At 41.3% G+C, this 25,900-nt stretch overlaps 3 protein-coding genes across 3 annotated transcripts in view; 2 read left to right on the top strand and 1 right to left on the bottom strand.

Annotated features, from left to right (window-relative positions):
• Positions 1-25,900, top strand: part of LOC307178866 (uncharacterized protein) — a 342,766-nt gene that overhangs the window by 570 nt on the left and 316,296 nt on the right. The window lies entirely within an intron of this gene.
• The window catches only part of LOC307178861 (uncharacterized protein), a 389,700-nt gene that overhangs the window by 206,473 nt on the left and 157,327 nt on the right, over positions 1-25,900 (top strand). The window lies entirely within an intron of this gene.
• On the bottom strand, positions 975-24,297 carry LOC307178862 (uncharacterized protein). Its single transcript, XM_079907485.1, has 5 exons — positions 24,264-24,297; positions 21,714-21,772; positions 21,528-21,578; positions 14,885-15,011; positions 975-8,771 (listed from the first exon to the last, which is right to left on the bottom strand). Exons 3-5 carry the CDS (start codon positions 21,540-21,542, stop codon positions 7,273-7,275), a joined length of 1,641 nt encoding a protein of 546 aa, XP_079763611.1. The 5' UTR covers positions 21,543-21,578; positions 21,714-21,772; positions 24,264-24,297; the 3' UTR covers positions 975-7,272.

Genomic DNA, 25,900 nt, shown 5'->3' with positions numbered 1-25,900 from the left:
AGAAAGCCCTCGCACAGAAACGAAGACCCAACACAGCAAAAACGAATAAATAAACTAATAAACTACCCCCAACATCTTCTAAAATATATATATATATGATTGAGGTTGGGGCCTACACTGACTACATGAAGGGGAATCCCTGGTCAGAGGGTACAAAACATGTCTATGCAAAATGCCTCATCCATCTAATGTGAAGACTAGGTTGAGCACCATGGAAGGACGAATGAATAGTGAAAATGTGGTGTATATATATAGAATGGAACATTACTCAGCCAGAAAATAAATCTTGCCATTTGCAACCACATGGATGGATGAAGAAGGTACTATGCTAAGAGAAAAAAACTCAAAGACAAATACCACATGGTTTCACTTATATATGGAATCTAAAAAATTAAAAAACAAAAAAAGCAAAATACAGTGAAAGGAGACTCATAGAACTAACATGTGATTCCCAGAAGGGGGTAGGGGGTGGTGAGAGAATTGAAAAAGATCAATGTTCATGACTTTTCTCTAAGAATGAACGTACACAATGGGAGTTTTTGATAGATACACTAGAAATTTCACCTATTAACTCTCCCAACACATTTTTGTTAGTTTGTACTTAGGCTTTCTCCATTGGAAAAGGATGGATCCCCACTCAAAGTTTAGATTCGATGGCAGGACTGATGACTCCATACATTAAAGTGTTAGGAGTGAATTCCCTGATGGTCCAGTGGTTAGGACTCCGAGCTCAGCTTCAACTGCAGGGAGCCTGGGTTTGATCCCTTGTTGGGGAACTAAGATCCTGAAGGCCACATGGCGCGGCAACAAAATAAATAAATAACGTGTTAGGAAAATGTTTGTTACATAATGAGGCCTTCTGGGGAGAGCAGGGTAGACTTCCCAAGTTTTTAAAAATGGCTAGAGAGGGCAGAGAACGCTGATGGGCTTGTGTTACTCTGGATACAGGACCGGGCTGAGGTGATGGTACCTGCTCGTTGCGTGAACCTACAACTACTGCCAAGGGAAGGCACACTCAGCTTTATCATCAGCCTGCCCTGCTCATGTGAGCAGAAGAGGAACAGTTTGTAGTGAGACTTAAAGGTGTCTATAGTCAGACCTCAAATATGGAATCAGACTCTTCCGCACAAAACTGAATGTTTATTCAAGAGTAAACTCCTGATGTCTTGCTTAGGAAAGACCACAATTTTCCACCTGCTAATAATATACATACTACATTCCTCTTCCTGATTCACAGAGATCTCATTGCACGTTTGTTGGAATCCTAACCACTAGGCCAACAGGGAACTCCCCCATATCCATTCATCTGTTGATGGACATTTAGGTTGCATCCATATCTTGGCTACTGTAAATTGTGATACTATGAACGTTCAGGTGCCTGTATCTTTTCAAATTAGCGTTTTCTTTTTTCTTAGTAACGTACCCAGGAGTGGAGTGGCTGAGTCATATGGTAGTTCGACTTTCAGGTTTTGAGGAATCTCATCTCGTCAATCATATATATTTTTCAAAGATACTGTTTTGTCCAATTTATATATTTAATTTGTATTTCTCCCTTTATGTCAGTGAAATGCTTGGAGGTTGCATAAATCAAGGGGTAGTTTTCAAATTTGCATCACATGAAAATGTACACAGAGGAATGACACATGCAATTACACATATACATATTCTTTTTCACATTCTTTTCCATTATGGATTATTACAGGATATTGAATACAGTTTTCTGTGCTATATAGGAGGACCTTGTTGTTTATCCATTTTATACATTACTTTGCATCTGCTAATCCCAAACTCCTAATCCAACCCTCCGCTACCTGCCCCCCTCCACCTGGGCAAACCACAAGTCTGTTCTCTATACCTGTGACTCTGTTTTTTAGGTATGTTCATTTCTGTCGTATTTTAGATTCCGCACATCATCAATGCTATACAAGATGTCTTCATGAAAAAAATCTTTTCAAATCTCTTGGGTATATTTTCAAAAGTAGAATTGCTGGGTGTGATATCCTGATGTTTAAGAAATAATGACTTCCTCATTCAAATGAGAAACACACAACTTCCATGAACAAACAACTGGGCAAAATTGGTCTTAAGACTTGGCCTTGATGCAAGAGGGCTGAGAAATTAAGGGAACACATGGCTATGTGTAAAAAGGTATTAAAAGAGTGCAGAAAGTCATTATACTGAAACGATCTCTATTATACATAAAAAACAAAGTGTAAAATCTTATATATAGCATCTACTGATATTTTGTTGTAAAAAAAAATACACCTGAAAATTAGATGAAAGTTACCTTACTGAATAAATACACTTCAGAATGAAGACTGTAATGGGTATACTTGCAGTGTATATATTTGTAACATATATATTTCATGTGATTTTATGAATTAAAACAGGAGACCTATGATACATTTAGAATAAAACAATAGCAAAATGTAATGGCAGCAGTTAAACGGCGAATCACATACACACACATACTATTTTGATTAAATTTCCTCTCAACATAACTGTTCTCTCAATTTCAAAGAATAAAACTAATTTCCTTTCAACATAGATGTACACGACTGCTATCACCATCCAATGGAGAAAGTGACCAACTTTTCCTGTGCATTATATCTACCTGATAATCAGTCCCTAGTAACCTGTCACTCTCCTGCCATGAAAAGCCCAGTCCCTTAATGTCCTGCCTGCTTTACTCATGGTCAATTGGTAGAGGATTCTGTCCTATAACCCACACTGGCCTATCCACAGAAGGGCTCCCTGAACGTAATAAGCACGATGAGTCATGTCATAATTGTACATTATTCCCTGCCCCTCCCTGCCACTAATTCACACACTACTGAATTTGATCATTCAGGGTCTTCGTTTTTCCAGGGAACATGGATGTGAAGGAACCATGCCTAACGAAGTTGGCCCCTTTAGGTTACTGCTTCCTTCCCAGAAACAATCATCAAAGGCCTGTAATGGAGGCATAAGATCAACAGACTTTAACCTTCAGATTGAAAGACATAAATAGTAATTAAGCCTTTTCAAGAAAACTCAAATAATTGTTCATACACTGAAGATAATGGGCCATTTCCACATATCTCCTTCCTCTTCTCATACACAAGTTTTAACATGCTGTGATTTGTAATTATTCTTAAGTATGTCATAACTCAGGTTAATCTCAGACAACTAAAGGATTATTTAGTCCTAGTATGCATTCTCTGAGGTGTGGTCTATTGAAGAATTGCTCAAAATATTCACCAAATTCATTATATTTGTGAGGATTCTCACAAATACAAGTTCTTTGGGGACCCCTGAGGACGGACTGTTTCTTAAAAGGGTTTTCATGTTTAGTATACCTGTATACTTTGACCTGTAAGAATTCTCTTATTATACCAAACATGTGGATGCCTGATGAAACACTTTACAATATTCATTACACTTGAATGCTTCTTCTCCAACGTTAACGCTACGTTCCAGTTTTTTTTGTTTTAATAAATTTATTTATTTACTTTTGGCTGCGTTGGGTTTTCGTTGCTGTGCGTGGGCTCTCTAGTTGCGGCGAGCAGGGGCTACTCTTCGTTGCGGTGCGCAGGCTTCTCACTGCGGTGGCTTCCCTTGTTGTGGAGCACGGGGCTCTAGGTGCGCAGGCTTCAGTAGTTGTGGCACGTGGGCTCTAGAGCACAGGTTCAGTAGTTGTGGCGCACAGGCTTAGTTGCTCCACAGCATGTGGGATCTCCCCGGACCAGGGCTCGAACCCGTATCTCCCGCATTGGCAGGCAGATTCTTAACCACTGCGCCACCAGGGAAGACCTGTTCCACAGTTTTGATCTTCAGGTTCAAGCATTAGTAAACATATTGCTCTGTGTGGATTCTCACAAAGATGTATATTCTGAAGTCTACTGCACGTTGAGTCTTGGATAAGATGCTCATGTGGATACGTGGTTTCAAACATCTTGGGTGCCTTTCTAAAAGCGGCATCTCTGGGTCTGATATTGTGATTTATAAGAAATATGGGGCTTCCGTGATGGTGCAGTGGTTAAGAATCCACCTGCCAATGCAGGGGACACGGGTTCGAGCCCTGGTCCGGGAAGATCCCACATGCCGTGGAGCAACTAAGCCCATGCACCACAACTACTGAGCCTGCGCTCTAGAGCCCGTGAACCACAACTATTGTGCGAGACACAACTACTGGGCCAGCATGCCACAACTACTGAAGCCTGCGCACCCAGAGCCCGTGCTCTGCAACGAGAAGCCACAAGAAGCCGCGCACCGCAACAGAGAGTAGCCCCCAGTCACCGAAACTAGAGATAGCCCACACGCAGCAACAAATACCCAACTCAGCCAAAAAATAATAATATTTCTGAACTACAAGCCTTTGGTATATCTCTCACTTTCAGGTAGGATGACGTGAATTGAAAACATCTCAAAATGGATTCTTCTGGGGTAATTCCCTGTTGCTCCAGTGGTTAAGACTCGGCGCTTTCACTGTCATGGGCCCAGGGTTCGATCCCTGGTCTGGGAACTAAAATCCCGCAAGCCACGCAGCATGGCCAGAAAAAATAAATGATTCTTTTATTTCTTATCATGATACCAGAATCAGAATTATATTAAAACTGAAGGATTATTTCACTGTGTTTAGAATCAGAGCAGCAAGGAAATATATCTGTGAGTTAGAAAACACTACGGGCCTAATAATTTTTGCCCAACACTTGGAACACTGGGCAGACCGGCCAGGTGTTACACGGAATATTACACTATCAGGAAAATGAACAAAGTCCATAGATACAATCTGGCCCTAACACCTTTTCCCTTTACGTATCTCTGTTCTTGAGATAGAAATATGAAATTTGAAAATTCACATTTCATATTAAAATCATGGTGGATATTGAACACAAATTAATATATTGGGAAAAGATGTCTCAAATTAATATTTCTATGAAAAGGAGACAAAATCTAAAATTGCAAAGGATTTTACGTCATAATGATCATTCTCCTTAGTCATCCAGCAGCCAGGTTGCTAGAAAAACACTGAAGACTAAGTGGTCATGGAGGAAGAAGGGAGAGGACCCATCACATCCAACACAGCACCCTCTGGACTTCCTGTTAGGTGAGAATGATAAACCTATTTCTTTCAGTTACTGTTTTCCAGGCAATCTATCACAAATAGAAACTGTCCGACCTGAGAAACAGGATTGTTATTTAGTGATGGGGACAGAATGGAGTATTTGAGAAAGAATCTTGAATTTAAAATGTTGTGGCTTAAGAAAACTTCATGAAGACATCCCTTCACTCATGAGCTAGAACTGTTTAGCATGTGTTGCGGAAAACTCATGTGTGAACAAATTATGGTGTGAGAATTTATGACAAATATTCAGAACATTAGGCTGTAAAGTACAGGACAATTAAATTTCAGTCCACAAATATGATCACATGTTTATTTGACCATCTGACCTACTGATCTATGATCCTATCTATCACACTAACCGCCTTTGCACTCATAAAGTACATTCACTCATTCTGTCAATGGGGAATGAGTCCAATCACTGAATATGTAGGAAGAAATACAATAACCTGCCTTCAGGAGCTTATACTGTATAAGGGAATGTCAGCAATTATTAAATAAGATATGACTGTGTTAGGTACGATGAAGAGGTATATATATTAATACAATGATAGACTGAGATGGTGGCCTAATTTAAACGATGTGTTCAGGAAATGCTCAAATGAAAAGAAGATGACTAAACAAAAGCATTGATTAATTAAGAGTGTGTCATGCAAAGCCACATGAAGACCATGAGGATGAGGATGAAAGTGATATTTGGAATTCAGGAAAGGAAAGAAAACGAATTGTGACCTGAAGCACCCAAAAGAGCCCAGTGCTCTGGGTCCATTTACAACTCTGGACAGAAAAAGAAGAGAATAAATCTGTTTACTTAAGGCACTCTGTGGTAATTTCGTACAGCATAAATAGGAAATTTAATTACATGGTGTATGTAGAAAAACAAAAGAACCTACAAACATTTCTGGAAAAAGAATAATTTACAAGGTATCAGGACACAAGTAGAACATGCAAAAATCGATCACAATTCTATATACTAGAAACTTACAAATGAAACTGAAATTTAAAATGTAATATCATATTGGTGAAAGCTCAAGAAAGTAAAAGAAAAATGTGTAAACTAAGAAAATAAGGGGTCAAGGAAAAGGAAGAGTCTCTGCTACACTGCAGTGATGTTCATTAGCAACTTGTAGTTGTTTGAGGGAATTGGCAACTGGAAACAAAGTTTTGCAGAAACATTCTCACCACACAAAGTGTGCACTATCCTTGCACTTCCGCTGAAGTTATGTTGCAGTTCTAGAAAATGGTTACGTCCGAATCACAAACACATCACAGAGACTGGCTGTCACCTTCTCCCCCAAACACTGTTACAAAATGCTAAGCAAGTAGCCCTGGCACCAGGAAGCAATCAGAGGAGTGTTTTGCTGTTTGAGACTAAGAGGCAGAGTCTATGAGAAGTGTGGAAAGTGCTCCCACCTCAAACAGGGATTTCTCTGGGACAGACAATAGTACAGTGGCAAAGATGCAAACGTAGGAGGAATAATTTCATAACAATCCAGCACAAATTATCTGATGCCTGGTGAGCTGTTAGCCCCAAGGAAAGGTTTTCCCATTCATAACATCTGTGAGGTAATCTCCGGAACGAATTACTTGGTGAATAAATTCCTTTTCTAAAGACCTGGCCACAATAATTACATTTATCTGGTTTCTTTCCAGAATAAGTATTCTAATAAAGCCGAAAACGTGGACACCTACTAAATGCCTTGACACTTCACTACACTCTTAAACTCTCTCAAGATCATGGATTACCTGATGTTCAGTTAGGCTTAAAAGCACACTGAAGAATTTGCCACACTCATTACATTGGCAAGGTATCGCTCCAGTATGAATTCTTGGGCAGGTTATAAGGTATGAATTTTGACTAAACACATGTAGACAGTCATTATACTTGCAAGGTTTCTTTCCATTATAGATTACCTGGTGGTAAGAGAGGCTGCACACACAAAAACTTTACAACACTCATGATACTTGTACAGTTTCTCCCCACTGTGATTTTGCCAAAGAATTGTAAGGTGTGAATTTTCACATTTTAATTTTTTTTTCAAGTTTGAATTTTGAAGACCTTTCCACATACATTTATATGGTTTTTCTTAAGTATGGATTTTCTGATGTGTAGCAAAGGTTGAGATCTGAGTAAAGGCTTTTCCACACTCAATACATTTGCAAGGTTTCTATCCATTATGTAGTCTGTGATGAATTCGAAGACGTTGTTTGTAACGAAAGACTTTGCCACACTCATTACATTTGTAAGGTTTCTCCCCAGTATGAATTCTCTGATGACACACAAGGTTTGAATTTTTACTAAACACTTTGCCACACTCACTACATTTGTAAGGTTTCTCTCCAGTATGAATTCTCTGATGAACTGCAAGGTTTCCTTTTCGATTAAAGAGCTTGCCACACTGATTACATCTGTAAGGTTTCTCACCATTATGAATTCCCTGATGACGTGCAAGGTTTGAATTTTGACTAAAGACTCTGCCACACTCATTACATTTGTAAGGTTTTTCTCCAGTGTGAACGTGCTGATGCCTCGTAAGGGTTGGCTTCTCACGAAAGAACTTCCCACACTCATTACATCTGTAAGGTTTCACTGCAGTGTGAATTTGTTGATGCCTTGTAAAGGTTCTCTTATCCCGAAAAAACTTGCCACACTCATTACATTTGTGAGGTTTCTCTCCAGTATGAGTTACCAGATGACTTGTAAGGTGTGTTTTTTGACTAAAGACACTGCCACACTCACCACATTTGTAAGGTCTCTCTCCAGTATGAGTTCTCTGATGAACTGCAAGGACTGCTTTCTGATTAAAGACTCTGCCACATACATCACATTTACATTGTTTAGCTTCTCTGTGGATTATCATATGTCTCCTGAGGCCTGAGGCGGAATAAATGGTCTTCCCACACACATGACATCTATAAGGCATCTCTCCAGTATGAATTCTCTGATGACTTGTAAGATGTGAATTTTGACTAAACCTCTTGCCACACTCCTTACATTTATAAGGTTTCTCTCCAGTATGAACCCTCTTATGACTTACAAGGTGTGAATTTCGACTAAAGACCTTGTCACACACATCACATTTACGCAATTTCTCTCCTGTGTGGATTCTCTGATATCTACTGAGGTTTGAGCCTTTAGGGGAGGTTTTGCCATACTTATTACATTTGTAAGCACTTGCCCTGTGTGCTTTCTGGTCTTCTGTCAGTATTGAAAGATGCATAAAATCACTCCCATGTATATTAGAAATTGTCGATTGGCCAGTAGGAGAAATCTCTTGAGATGGTGAAAATGAGGTACTATTGTTGATGCTCTTAACAGCTTGATGAAATTCATAGATTTTCTGTTTACTTTTAAACATACGCAGTTCATCCGAAAAGCTTAATGCCAGCCTATTTGCAATCGGCTTCTTTCCTGAATCCCTTCTACCATGTCGAACTCTTCTATAAGTGACATCTTCATTAGGGGATGTAGGAATATATTTGTAATTTCTTTCATCATCTCTCCACTGACAACCAAGGTCATGCATATTCTCCTGTATTTCCTGTAGGTAAAAATGCTTGATTTCACAGCTTCCATGGCTTCCCAACATCACTGTTGGGAATATTTCTCCTATGTCAGTGTTTGATTTTAGTTGTAATTTCTTGATCACGTGTATATGAGAGAGATCTACAAGATAAAAAGGACCATAGGTATACTATTCATTACACTGCATGAACAAATGTTTCATGGTGAATATATGATGTTACACCAAAAGTAATACTTTTACCAAACACAGTTATGAAACTTCTCAACCATGATGTTAAAGATTTTTAGGAACACTAAAGAATAGGATTCTTTACTAAAGAAACAGTGATTACACGTAATTCAACTTAAGTTTAGGGCAGCCTACCTGCAAACATACTGTGACAAAATATTCAGTTGGAACAACTTGTATTAGCTCTCAAAAAAAAGTTTTTCCACCATAACCACAAAGCATATACAAATTAAGACTCAACATACAAGTACCAGTAGTTTTGAAAGGAAAACTCAAAGGAGATGCAACAAGAAGTGAGCTGTGTAACTAATACTGTTATTCAGCAATCCCTCCTTCAAATGGTTTCTGAGTCATCACGGTTGCACATATTAATTTAAGTCGTATCCTGAGAAAGCTGTTCAGTGGATGAAAGGGGATCATTTTTACAGTGTGAGTAATGAGAAAGGTGGAGTGATGGCTGAAGAAATGCTGTGGAAACTGGGGAGATCAGGAGAACAACTTAAATATGGGAGCAAATGACAGTGCTTCTGTCAGCATCAAGGGACCATGTAAAGACCAGGACTGATAAGGGCCTCAGTGAAGCACAGGGAATGATAAACATGGGGTATCACTCCTTGTGACTGCATATATGTGTGAATAAAACCGTACGAGACAACTAAAAATAAGGAGGTTAAAAGAAAAGAAAAATTGGCTTAGCAAGTAACACAATACTGTTCAATTTTTAACTGTGGAAGTTATCCTATGGGTATGCGGCCAAAATGAAAGAGATTTAAAAAGAGAGCGAATAGAATATTTTAGATATAAAGCAGTTGTACATCTATTACATTATTTGCTATATAGGATATCAAATTCAATATTCCCTGAGTCCCATTTCCATGCATATTTTCACAAAGAACAGATATAATATTCCATGAGATGTGCAAGACTGTTCTTAGCTGAAACCTGAAGGAAAAACTAGAATAAGGCCATCAAAAGGAAATGGGGGACTTCTCAGCTAGGGCACTGGTTAAGAATCCGCCTGCCAATGCAGAGGACATGGGTTCAATCCCTGGTCTGGGAAGATGCCACACGCCGCGGAGAAACTAAGCCCATGCACCACAACTATTGAGCCCGTGCTCTAGAGCCTGTGAGCCACAACTACTGAGCCCACGTGCCACAACTACTGAAGCCCACTCACCTAGAGCCTGTGCTCCACAACAAGAGAAGCCACCACGATGAGAAGCCCGCACACCACAACAAAGAGTAGCCCCTGTTCACTACAACTAGAGAAAGCCCACGCGCAACAACGAAGACCCAACAGAGTCATAAATCAATTGATTAATTACTTAATTTTAAAAAAGTAAACTAAAACTAACACCACACTGAAAGGATTATATAAAATAACATAAGGTGATATATTCTTGAAATGTAAGGTGGTTCAAGATATGTAAACTTTTGGTGTAAAACAGTACATTAACAGAATGAAACAAAAAATAAAATGACCATCTCAACTGATGCAGTAAAAACCATATAACACAAGTCTACGGGCTTTCATGATAAAAAACACTCAATAAACAAGGAATTTAAAAAGCTACCACAGCACAGTGAAGGACATATATTAACTGCCGACAGCTAACATCAGGCTCACTGGTCAAAGACTGAAAGCATTCTTTCTAAATCAGAAACTGGAAGAGGATACCTGCTCTATTTCTAAAAGCTTATTCCTGGAAATCCTAGCAGGAACAAATAGGCATAAAAAGACACAGAAGTATTAAAATAGAAAAACGAAACAAAGTCATGTGTTTAAAAGCAACATGATGTAATATGTAGAAAACCATGAAGATCCTGCTAAAAATCTGCTAGAAATAATGAATGAACTCAGAAAAATTACAAGATATTAAATGAACACACAAAAATCAATTGTGTTTCTATATATTAACAATGAAAAATCAAGAAAGAAATTGAGAAAACAATTCAATTTACAATAACATCAGAAAATAAAACAAGGGGACTTCCCTGGTGGCGCAGTGGTTAAGACTCCACGCTCCCAATGCAGGTGGCCCAGGTTCGATTCCTCATCAGGGAACTAGATCCCACATGCATGCCGCAACTAAGGAGCCTGCCTGCCACAACTAAGGAGCCGGCGACCAGCAACTAAGACCTGGTGCAACCAAATAAAAAAAAATTATTTAAATAAGTAAATAAATAAAATAAAACTAAACACTTAGGCATAACCTTACAAAAGGACAGAAAGATGTGTACACCGTAAACTAAAAACATGACTAAAAATATTAGAAAAGACACAAATTGATGCAAGGATATCCTAAATTCATGTATTTGAAGTCAATATTGTCAAGATGTCAATATTACCCACAGTGATCAACAGATTCAACCCACTCCCTAGTAAAATCCCAATAGCATTTCTTGAAGAAATAGATAAATACACCCTACAGATTCATTTGGAATCTCAAAAGATGCTGAACAGCAAAATAAGCTTGAAAAGAACACAGTCATAGGTCTCACATGTCTTTACTTCAAAACTTACTCCAAACCTACACTAATCACAACACTGTGGTACAGAGATAAAGACAGAGAGACTGGTGGAATAGTACAGAGACGTCAAAAAAAATCTCTTGTACATGGTTAAATGATGTTGTACAAGGTGGTCAAGACAACTCAACGGGGGAAGGGCAGTCTATCAAAAAAAAGATGTGGAGAAAACCAGTTATCCAAATACAGAACAGTTAAGTTGGACCATTAACTTATATGATATACAAAACTAATGAAAGACCTAAACCAAAGACCAAAATGTATAAAACTGCTAGAAGTAAACATACAGGAAAAGCTTTCTGACATTGCATTCACCAATGATTTATCAGACATAACACAAAAATCACAGGTGACAAAGTAAAAGCAGCAATTTGAACCACCTCAAAGTTATAAACTACTGTGCATTAGAGCACACTCAGTAGAGTCAAAAGTAATCTACTGTATGGGAGAAAATATTTACAAATGATCTACGCCGTAGCAGAATATCAAGACTATATAAAGAATTCTATAAAGAACTAATCACCAATTCTACCATAAGGGGGCTGGCTCTTCCCCAATCAACCAACCACACATGGAAAATAGGAAACAAAACCACTAAGAGCAACATCAAATACACAGACCTGATGATTAAAGAAATAAAATCAAGACCATTTATTATGCATAGAAAAGTACCAAATGAAAGTAGCAGTGCCGTAAACAAAACAAATGATGGTTCATCATTGAAGGTATCACTCCACTTCATAAGCTGTCTCAATTTTTTTTTTTTGACCACGGCGTGGCTTGTGGGATCTTAGTTCCCCGACCAGGGATTGAACCCGCGCCTTCCGCAGTGAAAGTCCTAACCACTGGACCACCAGGGAATTCCCAAGCTCTCTCATTAAGACGCTGCAAAATTAAGGGTGGATGTAGAACAAACAGTGGGCACACAGGTGACAAAAAATATGGCATCAACAACAGTTTAGTCAATAACCTAACTTGAGGATGTGAACTTGGACAATGTTATCTCTAGGAGAAATTCCTATACCATTTCTTGAGGATCAAAGGGGATGATCAGTAGTATATGTAAACAACATTGTCACAGTGCTATTGAGACATGCTTTGATAACATTCCTCAAAACCAGAAAAAGAACTGGAAAGACTTATCAATCAGGGTCTTTATTTTGCATCCTAGAACATGCTCAACCCGCTACTAACTACTTTACAGTGGTGATTTTCTACGTAGCAGGAAATATTGCAACAATGAGGGAAAGTATTTGCCATCAAGAATTTAATGCTGGGACTTCCCTGGTGGCACAGTGGTTAAGAATCCGCCTGCCAGTGCAGGGTACACAGGTTCGAGCCCTGGTCCGGGAAGATCCCACATGCTGCAGAGCAACGAAGCCCATGTGCCACAACTACTGAGGCTGCGCTCTAGAGCCTGTGAGCCACAGCTGCTGAAGCCTGCACACCTAGAGCCCGTGCTCCACAAGAGAAGCCACCGCAATGAGAAGCCCGTGCACTGCAACAAACAGTAGCCCCCGCTCGCCGCAACTAGAGAAAGCCCGCGCACAGCAACGAAGATCCAACGCAGCCAAAAATAAACAAATAAAATAAATAAATTTAGTTTTAAAAAAGAATTTAATGTTACACAGTAAACCCATTCCACAGTGTCCAGCAGAAGTTGTCCATTAACTGCAGGTACATTATCACAGCAAAGAAATGGGATAAAATTTCAGACCCTGGGAGTATGTATTTCAAAATAAGTTTCACAGGCAAAATCATGCAAATGTGGGAGAATATGAAATCAGAAAGAATATATATTTCCCTACAAGGTAGAGGAAAAAACACGAGATATGGGGTTCAGATATTATGAGTCCTTGACATGGAATCATGAGCTTGACCCACAGATTCCAAGCTAGTCAGAAAGATTCATATGTTCTCCCCAGGAGGGACTAGGGATTAAAAAGAGGATCTCTCTGTCCACCGTCTTTACAGTTTTCCTAAGTAACAGTTACAGAAGACCTAATGCACCTCTCTATTATACACATCCGTGATATGTGTGGCCAAGTCAGAACAGAAGAAATGGCTGAGGGATCTAAACAAGCAGACAGGGCTTGAGACAGCTCCATGCAGGTTCTGAGGTGCCAGAGCTGAGAACTGAGCATTGAAGGGAATCAAGTCCAAAAGGAGAGCTGAGGGAGCAATAGACCCTTCTTTAAAACAACCCTCTTTGTGACTCTCAAAATCAAAGAATAACAAGTCCACAGAAGCCAAATGGCCAAGTGATGTAGACCACGATAAAGACTTTGCCTTTGTTGCTGATGGAGCTCCTGCACCACTGGAGGATGACATGATACATTTTACATGTTGAGAAACAGTGATAACTCAGGGAGAAGAAAAATTTCCTCTCAGACTTGACAACAAATAAACTCCTGTTTTCCCAAAGTACTCTCCATCTGCGTAGACTTTCCCAAACACTACTAATGCTGTGGCTTCCTCTCTGCCCTTCTGAGATCTGATCTGTGCTCAAATTTCGATTCATTCCCACCCATTTGGTTTTTTGCTATTTTCATGTCACTCTTCACAGTCCAGAGTGCTTCCTCTTGCTCAAATATGCAAATAACACTCACATCAAAAATAGAAATTCTTGCCTATTGAAAGAAATGTCAACTGCTGTGGCTTTTCCAGAATTCCAGCTCTCTGTTCACATGAGAGTGAGGACATTACAGATGGGTCTGGAAAAATGTTTCACAAATTCAGCCACTGCCTGCCTCCTTCTCAATGCAGAGGGAACAATGTAACATACAGATATCCAGCTCTCTACCAAGAAGTACTGAATCAAAAGCACAGGGGTAGAGCACAGGGAATGAAATATTTTAAAAGTTTCCGGTTGGGCATTAGACGTACTCAAGCACTGGAAAAACTCCTGGCATATCATGAAGTGGCTAGATCATCTGAAGAAAGGGCATGTTTAAACTCCTGATGCTAGGATTTCCTTGGGACTTCCCTGGTGGCGCAGTGGTTAAAAATCCGCTTGTCAATGCAGGGGACACGGGTTCGAGCCCTGGTCTTGGAAGATCCCACATGCCACGGAGCAACTAAGCCCATGCGCCCCAACTACTGAGTCTGCGCTCTAGAGCCCGTGAGCCACAACTACTGAGCCCGTGTGCCACAACTACTGAAGCCCACGCACCTAGAGCCCAAGCTCTGCAACAAGAGAAGCCACCACAACAAGAAGCCCGCGCACCACAACGAAGAGAAGCCCCTGCTCACTGCAACTAGAGAAAGCCCGCGGGCAGCAACCAAGACCCAACGAAACCATAAATAAATAAATAAATAAAATTGAAAAAATAAAATAAAAAAAACAACCCCAAAACTCCTGATGCTACATCACAAAACTTTTCTTGCCCGGTCAACATGACTTTGAGTTCAGTTAAGGAAGGCAGGCGATCCCCAAAGGCAAACAATGGTAAATGCAAAACTACCTTCCCAACTTTTGGAGTGAAGTTATCCTCACCTACAGAGATCAGGTTCCTGTAGGTCTCCACCATCACGTCCCTGTACAAGGCCCTCTGAGCAGGACCCAGGCATTCCCACTCTTCTGGAGAGAATTCGATGACCACATCCTTGAAGGTCAACCGTGCCTTAAATAAAAAAAAACATTTCGCCAAGGGCCATGAGCAGAGTTCTTATTTGCATATAAAATGAGTAGAGGTGAAAAGATCAATTAGGTTGAAGTATGTATTCTTTTTTTTAAAACATCTTTATTGGAGTATAATTGCTTTACAATGGTGTGTTAGTTTCTGCTTTATAACAAAGTGAACCAGCTATACATACACATATATCCCCATATCTCTTCCCTCTTGCATCTCCCACCCGCCCTATCCCACCCCTCTAGGTGGTCACAAAGCACCAAGCTGATCTCCCTGTGCTATGCAAAAGTATGTATTCTGAAAGTCATTTAAAGGTATTTGGAGCTACTCGTGTGTCTAATTTTAATTTCTTATGCTTTGTCATAGAGAGTACGATATCCTTCAAATAGATATAGATTTATCATTTTTGTAGGAAATACATGAAATAGATACAAATAAAAATTCAATGCCGGGTTGTCTATATGGAAGTGTTAGATATTATGTTCTACACACTGAGGGATAATTAAACCTGGAGGAGCTTGAGTGGTGTCTTCAGAGACGACAGAGTCCACAGTGGGTTTAAGGAAAGCTCAAAACCTCCTATCATGATGATAACAGCAGCAAAGACGAACACTGTTTGAACACTTGCTACGTGGTATGCATTACTCTAAATGTTTTACTTGTATTAACTTGTTATCAACAACACAGCTCATTAAAGACCTGTTCTGATACTGCAGAGGAGAAAACTGTGTCAGACACTGAGAAACTCGACTCAGGTCAAGAATCTAAGGAATCACACAGCAAGCAGCCGAACTCCGAAGGCTGGACTTTGGAAATGAAGTTTAAAATCAAACAGTTAAGTAACACATACAGCATTAAAAGTACATTGCCAGAATCTCAGGGCTTTCCCAACACCCCTCAAATGCCACCCCACCCTCCTCTGCCCTTGGGATCCTTTAGAAGGAAAAGGAAAAAGAGGAGATGGAAGGAGAGCCCGTTTTCCTGGAGGGAGCCTTGCCCTAAGCCTCCTCATCTGACTGTAGCTTACCACAGGTCACTGCCCTTCCACGGAAGGGATGAGCACCCAGGGTGTGTGAACGGGATGGAAAATGCCAGTCTGTCTGGCAAAGGGAGGGAGACACGGGCGGGCAGACAGGAGCTGCCTAAGAAACACGCAGTGGCTCACGTGGGACCACAGCGTCCCCTGGTGGAGCTGCTGGTGGCCAACGGTCTGGAGGGGCCTATGTCGGACCAAAGGGGCTTGGGGGCCCCGTCAGTGAGGCAGGGGCATGCTGGGAAAGGCAGTGCCAGCCCCACCAGGCTGTGTGAGGGGCAGTGAGGATGACTCCACACCAAGCACCAGGGCCCACTGCTGCCCAGCGCTCACATCAGCATGAATCTGTCTATGGGAAGAGCTCAGGGTGGTGTGTTCAAGATTCTGGGCTAGGCTGCCTGGGTTCGAGTCTCAGCCGCACCACATCCCAGCTGTGTGGCCCTGGGCAAGTCTCTTAACCTCTCTCTGAACCTCAGACTCCTCCACTGTAAAATGAGGGTAATAACTAGGATCCACTTCGTGCATGGGAATTAAACACATTAATATTCTTAAAGCCCTCAGAACAATGCTGTGTTCATACTAAGTGCTACTGAGAGGAGAAGGAGGAAGTTAAATAAACAAAATGCTCTTGGAAGCTTAAAAAAAAAAAAAGTACATTGCCAGACAGTTCCCTGAGAAAACGTGAATGAAGTTCAAGGTGAACAACATGGAACGGCCTAAAAGGCCATTACACATGTGTGCACGCACATATGCACACAAAATACTAGTAATTGTATTACTATTTAAACCATTAACATAATAGTATAGAAAATATTCAAGGCCATGGAATATATTAAAAATATAATTTCTACTGCAAACAGGTAAAATACATAGTTTCAGAATCATGATGACTTTTATCTAAAGCATGGAATTGTACATCCATGAATGTATGCACACACATGTCAACACTATATCAAGTGAATGAAAGGAGTATTATCTGAACTAATTTTCAGACAATTTTTTCATCATCATTTTTATTCATGTGCATTTCAGGATCTTCCAGACAATGAAAATGTTATCGATCGTACTCAACTGCATTTGTCCACATAATTCCATAATGGGCTACTAAAAAATAACAGTAGAGACATGAAAAAATAGAAGAATACTTTAATTCCAACCTCAATATAATAACTATATTAAAAACTATGATTTTGTCCATTTAGCCTTAGATAGGTATTAGCAAAGGCAAAAGAGTTTCTTTTTTTTCCACTAATAACTTTGACTCAAAATTGGAAAAGTTATTACTATTATACATTATTTGCACAGATTAATAATAAAATTATCATGATAGTAAAATTTAAAACTTATTGGACAACTAAAAATGACAGGGCTTCCCTGGTGGCGCAGTGGTTGAGAGTCCGTCTGCTGATGTAGGGGACACGGGTTCGTGTCCCGGTCTGAGAAGATCCCACATACCGCGGAGCGGCTGGGCCTGTGAGCCATTGCCGCTGAGCCTGCGTGTCCGGAGCCTGTGCTCCGCAACAGGAGAGGCCACAACAGTGAGAGGCCCGCATACCGCAAAAAAAAAAAAAAAAGGAAAAAAAATATTGTTATTAAGCAAGAATATTCCACCAAACATCATGATCAGAAGGAAACACTTGATTAATTCCTGCTGAAGTTACAGTGGAGTGAAGCGGGCTGGCCAGGGCTCCTGCCTTTCACCACTGTACAGTGTGCCTGAGCAGGGACCACTAGCAGAAGTAACAGGAGGAAAACAGAGAGCAAGAGACACACAGAGAGTGTGTCAGAGCTGCAACTGTGAACATTCACAAATCTAAGGACATGGAAAGGCGAAAAGTGAAAGGATGGAAAAAGATATTCAATCCTAAAGGGAGCAGGGGTGACTGCACAATATCAGACAAAATAAACTAAGGAAAAAACTAACACAAGAGACAAAATACATTATGAAATGAGAAAAGGGTAAATCTACCAAGAAGCTATAACGATTACAAGTATGTATACACCTAACATCAGAGCTCCCCCCAAAATGAAGAAGCTCTTAACAGAAATAAAATTGGAAATAGATAACAGCACAATATTAGTATCAGATTTCAATACCTGAGTTTTACCAATGCATGGAAACCAAAAGATCAATGAGGAAACAGAGCACTTGAACAACACTGTAGAACAACTGTACCTAACAAACATGTTCAGAACACTCCACCCAACAGCAGCAAACACATCCTTCTCAAGCACATGTGAAACGTTCTCCATGACAGACCACATGCTAGACAATAAAACAAATCTTAACAAATTTATGAAGATTCAGATCATAAAAAGTATCTTCTTTAACCACAGTGAAATGATACCAGAAATAAAGATCAGAATGAAAACAGCAAAATGCTCCAAAAGTGGAAATTAAACAGCTCATTCTTAAAGAAGCAATGGGTCAAAGAAGAAATGACAAGGAAATTTTTTAAATATCTGAATGAAAATAAAAACAATATGCCAAAATCTATAACAGGTAGTCAAAGATGTATTAAACGGGAAGTCCACACTGCTAAATCAAACAACAACAAAGGAGAAAGATGCATACTCTGCACTACTGTTCAAGAAACTATTGAACACGTTAGCTAGAGTTATTGAAAAACGAAAAAAAATTCAAAGTTATCCAAACTGAAAAAGAAGTAAAATTATCTTTTTTTTGTAAGGACAAGGTTTTCTATATCGAAAGCAAAAAGATTCCAAGAGAAAACTACTACCTCAAAAAACAACTTTAAAAAAGTTGCAGCATAAAAAGTCAGCACATGAAAATCAGCTGCATATACAATGAACAATGTCAACAGAAAATCAGAGAACAATCCTATAGAATCCTTAGGAAAAGATCAGCCAACTAGGTGCAAGGCTTGTACACTGAAAAGTACTAAATGTTCTAAAAAAAAGTGCATAGAGATACATGGAAACACCCTGTACTCATGGATTGGGAACTTCATATATATATATATATATATATATATATATATTTTGTGGTACGTGGGCCTCCCACCGCTGCGGCCTCTCCCGCCACGGAGCACAGGCTCCAGACACGCAGGCCCAGCGGCCATGGCCCACGGGCCCAGCCGCTCCGCGGCATGCGGGACCCTCCCGGACCGGGGCACGAACCCGCGCCCCCTGCACCAGCAGGCGGACCCTCAATCACTGCGCCACCAGGGAAGCCCTGGGAACTTCATATTTTTAAAATGACCAAATTAGGGAATTCCCTGGCAGTCCAGTGGTTAGGACTCCGAGCTTCCACTGCAGGGGTCACAGGTTCAATCACTGGTTGGGGAACTAAGATCCTGCAAGCCCTGTGAAGCAGCCAAAAAAAAAAAAAAAGAAAAAGAAAAAAAAAGAACAAAATGACCAAATTACCCAAAGTGTTCTACAGATTCAACGGAATTCCTATATAAAATTTCAAAGGCAATTTTTACAGTAATAGAAAAAAATCATGCTAAAATTCATAGGGAATGTCAAGAGGCAGCGAACAGCCAAAATACTCTTGAAAAAGAAGAGGAAGGCAGTCATTTTTAGATTTTAAAACCTATTACAAGTAATCAACATGATGTGGTACTGGCATAAACACAGATACATAAACCAATGGAACAGATTAGAAAACTCAAATAATCCTTGGAATATATGTAAAATGCATAGACAAGGGTGCCAAGACTACACAAAAGGTAGGATAGTCTCAATAAGAAATGGTGCTGAGAAGATACATACCTACTAGCAAAAGAATGAAGCTGGAACCTTACCTACATTAAAGGTAAAAACTTCTGTCTCAAAGGATACAATCCACAGGTAAAGTCAGCCTCTGAGGAATGGAGGTGATGAAGGTGATTTAAAGAATGTCCCACTGTCAGAGATTTAGGTTGATTTCATGGTTTAAATTCAAGGATGGAAGAAAACACCCTCTGTCACTGATGTAAGGTTCTGAACTTTCCATTCCATTCCCATTCATTAAGATTAAGTCAGTGACTTGCTCCTTCAGCTTCAACTGAGTCTCTGAGTAAGTCAGAACAAATTTCCCCTTAATATATCTTCGCTAGAATCCACCTTGGCTGAGAGACTCGTGCACACACAGGAGAGGACCCTGGGATAAACCAAATACAGACTCGGAGCCAGGCAAAGCAAGATGACTGTCCAGAGGAAACCCAGAAGAAATGCCCTATATAAGTGATTCAAACTACCACAAAGGTATGACTCTTTCTCTGAGCCTGCCCGTGTGTGTCTATTCAGACGTACTCTTTTGCCTCCTAATAAACACTTTACTTGCTTCACTACTTTCCGTCTGTCGCAATTCGTTTCTATGAACGAATTCGGCCAGAGGCCTCGTCAATGGCCACTGGCCCTCGTGGTCTAGGAGCTAGGATTCAGCACTCTCACTGCCACGACCTGACTTCAACCTCCACCTGGGAGCTGAGATTCTGCTTCAAGCCTCTGTAGGCCGAGGCCACCAGAGATCAGCTTTTCAACATATCCCTATCTAAATGATGTCTATTGTCTCTTTCAGGCAATTGGATAAGTGAAATCAGGTAACTCTGCTGCCAATATAATGTCCTAAAACACAAATCTGATCAGACCACTGTTTTTTTTTTTTGGAACAACAGGGTTTATTTCGTGCTCAGGTTAAATTTTGGCTGCAATATTCACATTTTCTTCATTCTGGAACCCAAAAGGGTAGAGCAGTCCTTATCTAGGACACCCTACTCATATCACAGAAGGATCCATGGTAGAACCACACGATGGTTCCTAAAGTTTCGGCTTAGAAAGGACGTGGGTCACTTTGGTCACATTTTATTGGCTTAAGCAAGTCCTCTGACCGTGCCTGATGCCCACAGAGAATTAGAAGTATAATTCTCCCATAGGATGGGAAGACAAATAATTGAGACCCATGACATAGTGTGCTAATGCTATGTTTGAGATTTTTGCATTTATGTTTAGGGGTGAGATCGGCCAGCCCATAATCCTCCTTCCTCGAAGTGTCCTTGTTGTGCTCGCTTCTGCAGCACATATACTAAAACTGGAAAGTGTCCTTGTGATCAGACCACTCTTGACTTTGATCCCTTTATTAGCTTTTCATTGTTTGGTTAAATAAATTTCTTAGCCATGAAAAAAAAAAATTCCCCCTTATCGTTCTGCTTTCCAGATTTTACCAGGTATTGTGCATATTAATACTTGACTTGCATGTGCAGCTTCTCTATCCTGGTTGACAGAAAGCAGACAGTGCATCCAGATGGGGCCTCTCAACAATCCCTGCTGCCCAGGAGCACTGACACCCCATCTCCAATCCATGGGTGTGAAATCTGAGTGGAGACGACAGAGACTGAGGGAAGGACCCAGGTGACTGTGATGTACAACTGTCAGGCAGGATACTTCAGAGTCAGGGAAGATTAATGAGTCCAAAGAAGGGCATTTCACAAGGACAGACTGTGAATCAATTGAAAATATGATTTTACCTGAGAAAGAGTCATTCCTGACTCCTCTGCTTTCCCCTTCCTCCTCTTCCTCTTAGCAGAACACAGGAAAAGGAGAAAACAAAATATTAGACTAACTGGTAAAACTAGGATTTGACTGTTAATATAAAAGATCATTGACAACTTTACCAAGTATCCACCAAAAGTCTAAAATTATTTGTTACGTACCAAAGAGCTTTTCCAGTACAAAAGATAAAGAGGAGAAAGCAGGCAGGCCTCCAAGAAATCTGAAACACATTTTAAAAAGAAACAATTTGTGAGTATTTTCATCTAATAATTGTGGTGTCAAAGTTTTAAAAATTTGACAATATATCATGTTTAGAAAAGAATGACTTTACATGATTATAGAAGACCACCAAAGCTTGTTACAGAAATTAATGATTATTTATAGGGAAGTAGAAACTGAATGAAAATTTATTCCACGCTACAAAAAGAATTATATGTAAAGAGATGAAAAAGAAAAGAAAACCCATCACAAAAAATAAACACTTTTAATGTTCCTTTTAAAAGGTACCATGGGGCTTCCCTGGTGGCACAGTGGTTGAGAGTCCGTCTGCCGATGCAGGGGACGCGGGTTCATGCCCTGGTCTGGGAAGATCCCGCGCGGTGAGAGGCCCGCGTACCACAAAAAAAAAAAAAAAAAAAAAAAGGTACCATGTAGGGGCTTCCCCGGTGGCGCAGTGCTTAAGAATCCGCCTGCCAATGCAGGGGACACAGGTTCAAGCCCTGGTCCAGGAAGATGCCACATGCTCTGGAGCAACTAAGCTCGTGCGCCACAACTACTGAGCCTGTGCTCTAGAACCCACGAGCCACAACTACTGAAGCCCACACGCCTAGAGCCTGTGCTCCACAACAAGAGAAGCCACCACAATGAGAAGCCCGCGCACCGCAACGAAGAGTAGCCCCCGCTCCCTGCAACTAGAGAAAGCCTGCGCACAGCAACGAAGACCCAACACGGCCAAAAATAAATTAGATACAACATTAAAGAAATAAAAAATGTTTTAAAAATATACAAAAAATAAAAGGTAGCATGTAGTGACAGATTCAATCATTTCTTGCCCCACGTGTCCTCTCCCTACTCCTCTGCCCCATGTCAGGAAAAGAGAAGTGGGTAACTCACAACTTAGTGAAGCAAATCACTGCCCCCTGGCTAAACAGGGTTTGCAAATGGAAGTTATCTTCTGATACAAATAATTACAAAATGCACATGACAGGAGTTCTGCAATTCTCATCCTCATCTGTATAATTAAAGAAAAATTAATTACATTGTAAAATAACAAATCATATATCACGACTTAATCATCCACATCCAAACAACTCACCATCCATCTGCAGCCAGCTCCCACCACCTACCTGCACTACAGTGTTTCCATTTCATGAGGTTTATGTCTTCCTATTTTTTTATTTGTCTCTGTCTCTCTTCTTGTTCCCCTCTGCTCTGCTGCTGTTCCTGCCCTCCTATTTCCTCCCTCACACCTGTCCTGCCCAACTCTGCAACCTGTTCCCCCTCCTGATGCTCTTTCTCCCCAACCCTTCTGATTACCCTAAATCTCTATGTATTTCTGCCTCTTTCTTCCCCGACCTGCTCCCTCTCTGCCCTTCGGGTGACACCCTTTCTGTCCCTGTTACACGCCCTTTCTCCTCCCTATCTGGCATCTCAGATGGCTGCGCTTCCTTCCTGCTCTCTCTCTCTCTCTTCCTCTTCTCTTCTAGTCACACTTTGTCCTCTTTCTCTCCCAGCACCACGTTGCTCTGTAGCCCAAGTTTCCAACTCTTTCATCCTCTCGCCCACTCTGTGTGAAGTGCCTCTCCTTTGTTACCCCCGTCCCGCCGCTGACCCAGGGCCCTGTGTTGCTCTCCCATCCCTGGAGATCCGACTTTTTAAAAATTTACTTCTTTATTTTATTCACCTATTTCAGTGCTTTATCGCTTTCATTTCCCTGTCTTTTTACAAGTCCTCAGCCACCCCCTGTATTCCCATCGATTCTCCCTCATTCTTTTCTCGTTCTCAGTTTTTTATTCCTGTTCGTCTCTGTCTCTGCTTCTCCTGATCCCCCTCGTCCACGTATTTACAGAGATGGTGACTGAATAAGACGCCCGCGTATCAAAAGAGGAAATTTTCCAGCGAGATGGACTTGGGACGGAAGAACACTGGGTGTCACACGCCTGTCCCAGGTCACTCCCCGCCCCCCACGCCGGGGGAGAAGAAGGGCTGACTACGATGGGGAAGCCGGGAGAGCAAAAAGACCGGCCTGAGGAGACGCGAGGATAGAGGGGCGGGGAAGAAGGGGGTTCCGGAGAGGGGCCGGTTCTGAAGAATCCCAGGACCGGGGAGAGGACGCGGCCTGTCCGGGAGCGGGGCGGCAGGCGCTGCCCTCCAGGGGCCGAGAGGGCGAGGCTGCGGGGCGCGAGTCCACCTCGCGGAAGGGGACGTTACATGGGTGTGTGGGGGGAGCTACTAAAGCGTTTTAAGCAGGAAAATGTAGTGAAAGGCGGTGTGTACGTGGACCGAAGGCAGAAAAGCCAAGGGCAGGGACCAGTCGCGTAGCGAATTCAAACCCAAATGAAAGATACCCGACCCGTAACGGCGACGTCTGGATTTACAGGGGTAGGAGGGCCGGGCGCTGGGATTTTAGGTCCACAGTCACTCGCAACACCCTGAGGTTTGAGTAAAGGGAGCCGGGCAGCACAAATTTACACTTCAAAGGAGACACTTACCCCCGACAGCTCGATCTTCACTCCGAGCTCCCCACTTCCGGTTCCGTAAGAAACTGAGCGGAGTTAGAGGCAGGGCTTCCGGGGGCGGGGCCTGAGCGGAGCGCTAGCGGCGAGGGGCGGGGCGAGGAGGGACCCAGTTCTGTGAACGGAGTACGGGGTGTCGGGGAAGAGTTGGTGCTTCTCCGTAACTTGGAGTAAAAGCTTACAGTTCTGTGGGCTACTTAGGTGGGAAGCTAATGTTTCCTCCTAACAAGCTGAAACGGTTTCAATAAAAACCTTTTTTTGCCAGCAGGTTGCTCGCATGTCGTGGTCGTGAGGCTCAAGCAATTCAGTGGTTGGAAACGTGGGTCTCCAATGGGTTGCTGCGGGGTAGTGGTTGGATCCCAGAAAATTTCCTGCAGTTAGAACTAATTTAAGCAGTTTAAGGAAACAAGAGCTAGACTGGCCTCTGTATTACACACTAGAATGAGAAATGAAAAAACACTCCCAGTGTAGAATGGGCCATTTCACAGTGACACCTTACAGAATAGATTTTCCTTTCTATTCTTCATTCAGCCAGGACTACAAACTCAACACTTTCTTGGTTCCAGACACTCAGAGACGAAACCTAGCATCTGAGGATGGAAGACTAAGGCATATGATAATTTCTGTCACTAATCATTGCTTTTAAAAATGCAATACAGGACTTCCCTGGTGGCGCAGTGGTTGGGAGTCCGCCTGCCGATGCAGGGTACACGGGTTCGTGCCCCGGTCCGGAAAGATCCCACATGCCGCGGAGCGGCTGGGCCCGTGAGCCATGGCCGCTGAGCCTGCGCATCTGGAGCCTGTGCTCCGCAAAGGGAGAGGCCACAACAGTGAGAGGCCCGCGTACCGCGAAAAAACAAACAAAAAAAACGCAATACATTTTTTTAAATTGTTATAAATTGCCTTGTTCTTTTTGCTAAAGTGTTTTGCCTTTATTTAAAATCACATTCCGCTCCCCCCTCCCCCAGTTTTGATACGTATTTGACTTACATCACTGTGTGAGTTTAAGTTGTACAGCATGATGTTCTGACTTACATAGATTGAAATAATTACCGAAATAAGTCTAGTAAGCATCTATTATCTCATTCTCAGGATAAAGAACAAACTCCATTCACATACTCTGTCCCTAACATCTTTTCCCTTTACTTTTCTCTGTTCTTTAGGTGGAAATATGAAATTCAAAAATTCACATTTCTTATTAAAACTATGATGGCCACTTAAAAAGTAGGTAATATTTAGAAAAACATGTGAGACTAACGTTTCGCTGAAAACGAGACAAAATCTGAAAATGAAAAGGGTTTTGTTCTCAATCGTCACCCTTCTTGGTCATCCAGCAGCCATGTTGCTACAAGCAAAGTAAAGACTAAGTGCTCATGGAGATAGAAGGGGCAAAGGACCCATCACATCACAAACTTCGCCCCCTGGACTTCCTCTTATGTGAGAATGATAAACCTCCAACTTCTTTCAGTCACCATTCTCCAGGTGTTCCTGATAAACAGGATTATTATTTTCTGATGGGTACAGAATGAAGCCTTTCAGAAAGAATCTTGAATTCAAAATTTTGTGGCTTAGGACTTCTCTGGTGTCGCAGTGGTTAAGAATCCACCTGCCAA

This window comes from Stenella coeruleoalba (genome assembly GCF_951394435.1).
Source record: "Stenella coeruleoalba genome assembly, chromosome: 20".
Taxonomy (NCBI): Eukaryota; Metazoa; Chordata; class Mammalia; order Artiodactyla; family Delphinidae; genus Stenella; species Stenella coeruleoalba.
This window is presented reverse-complemented; position numbering and strand designations above follow the sequence as displayed.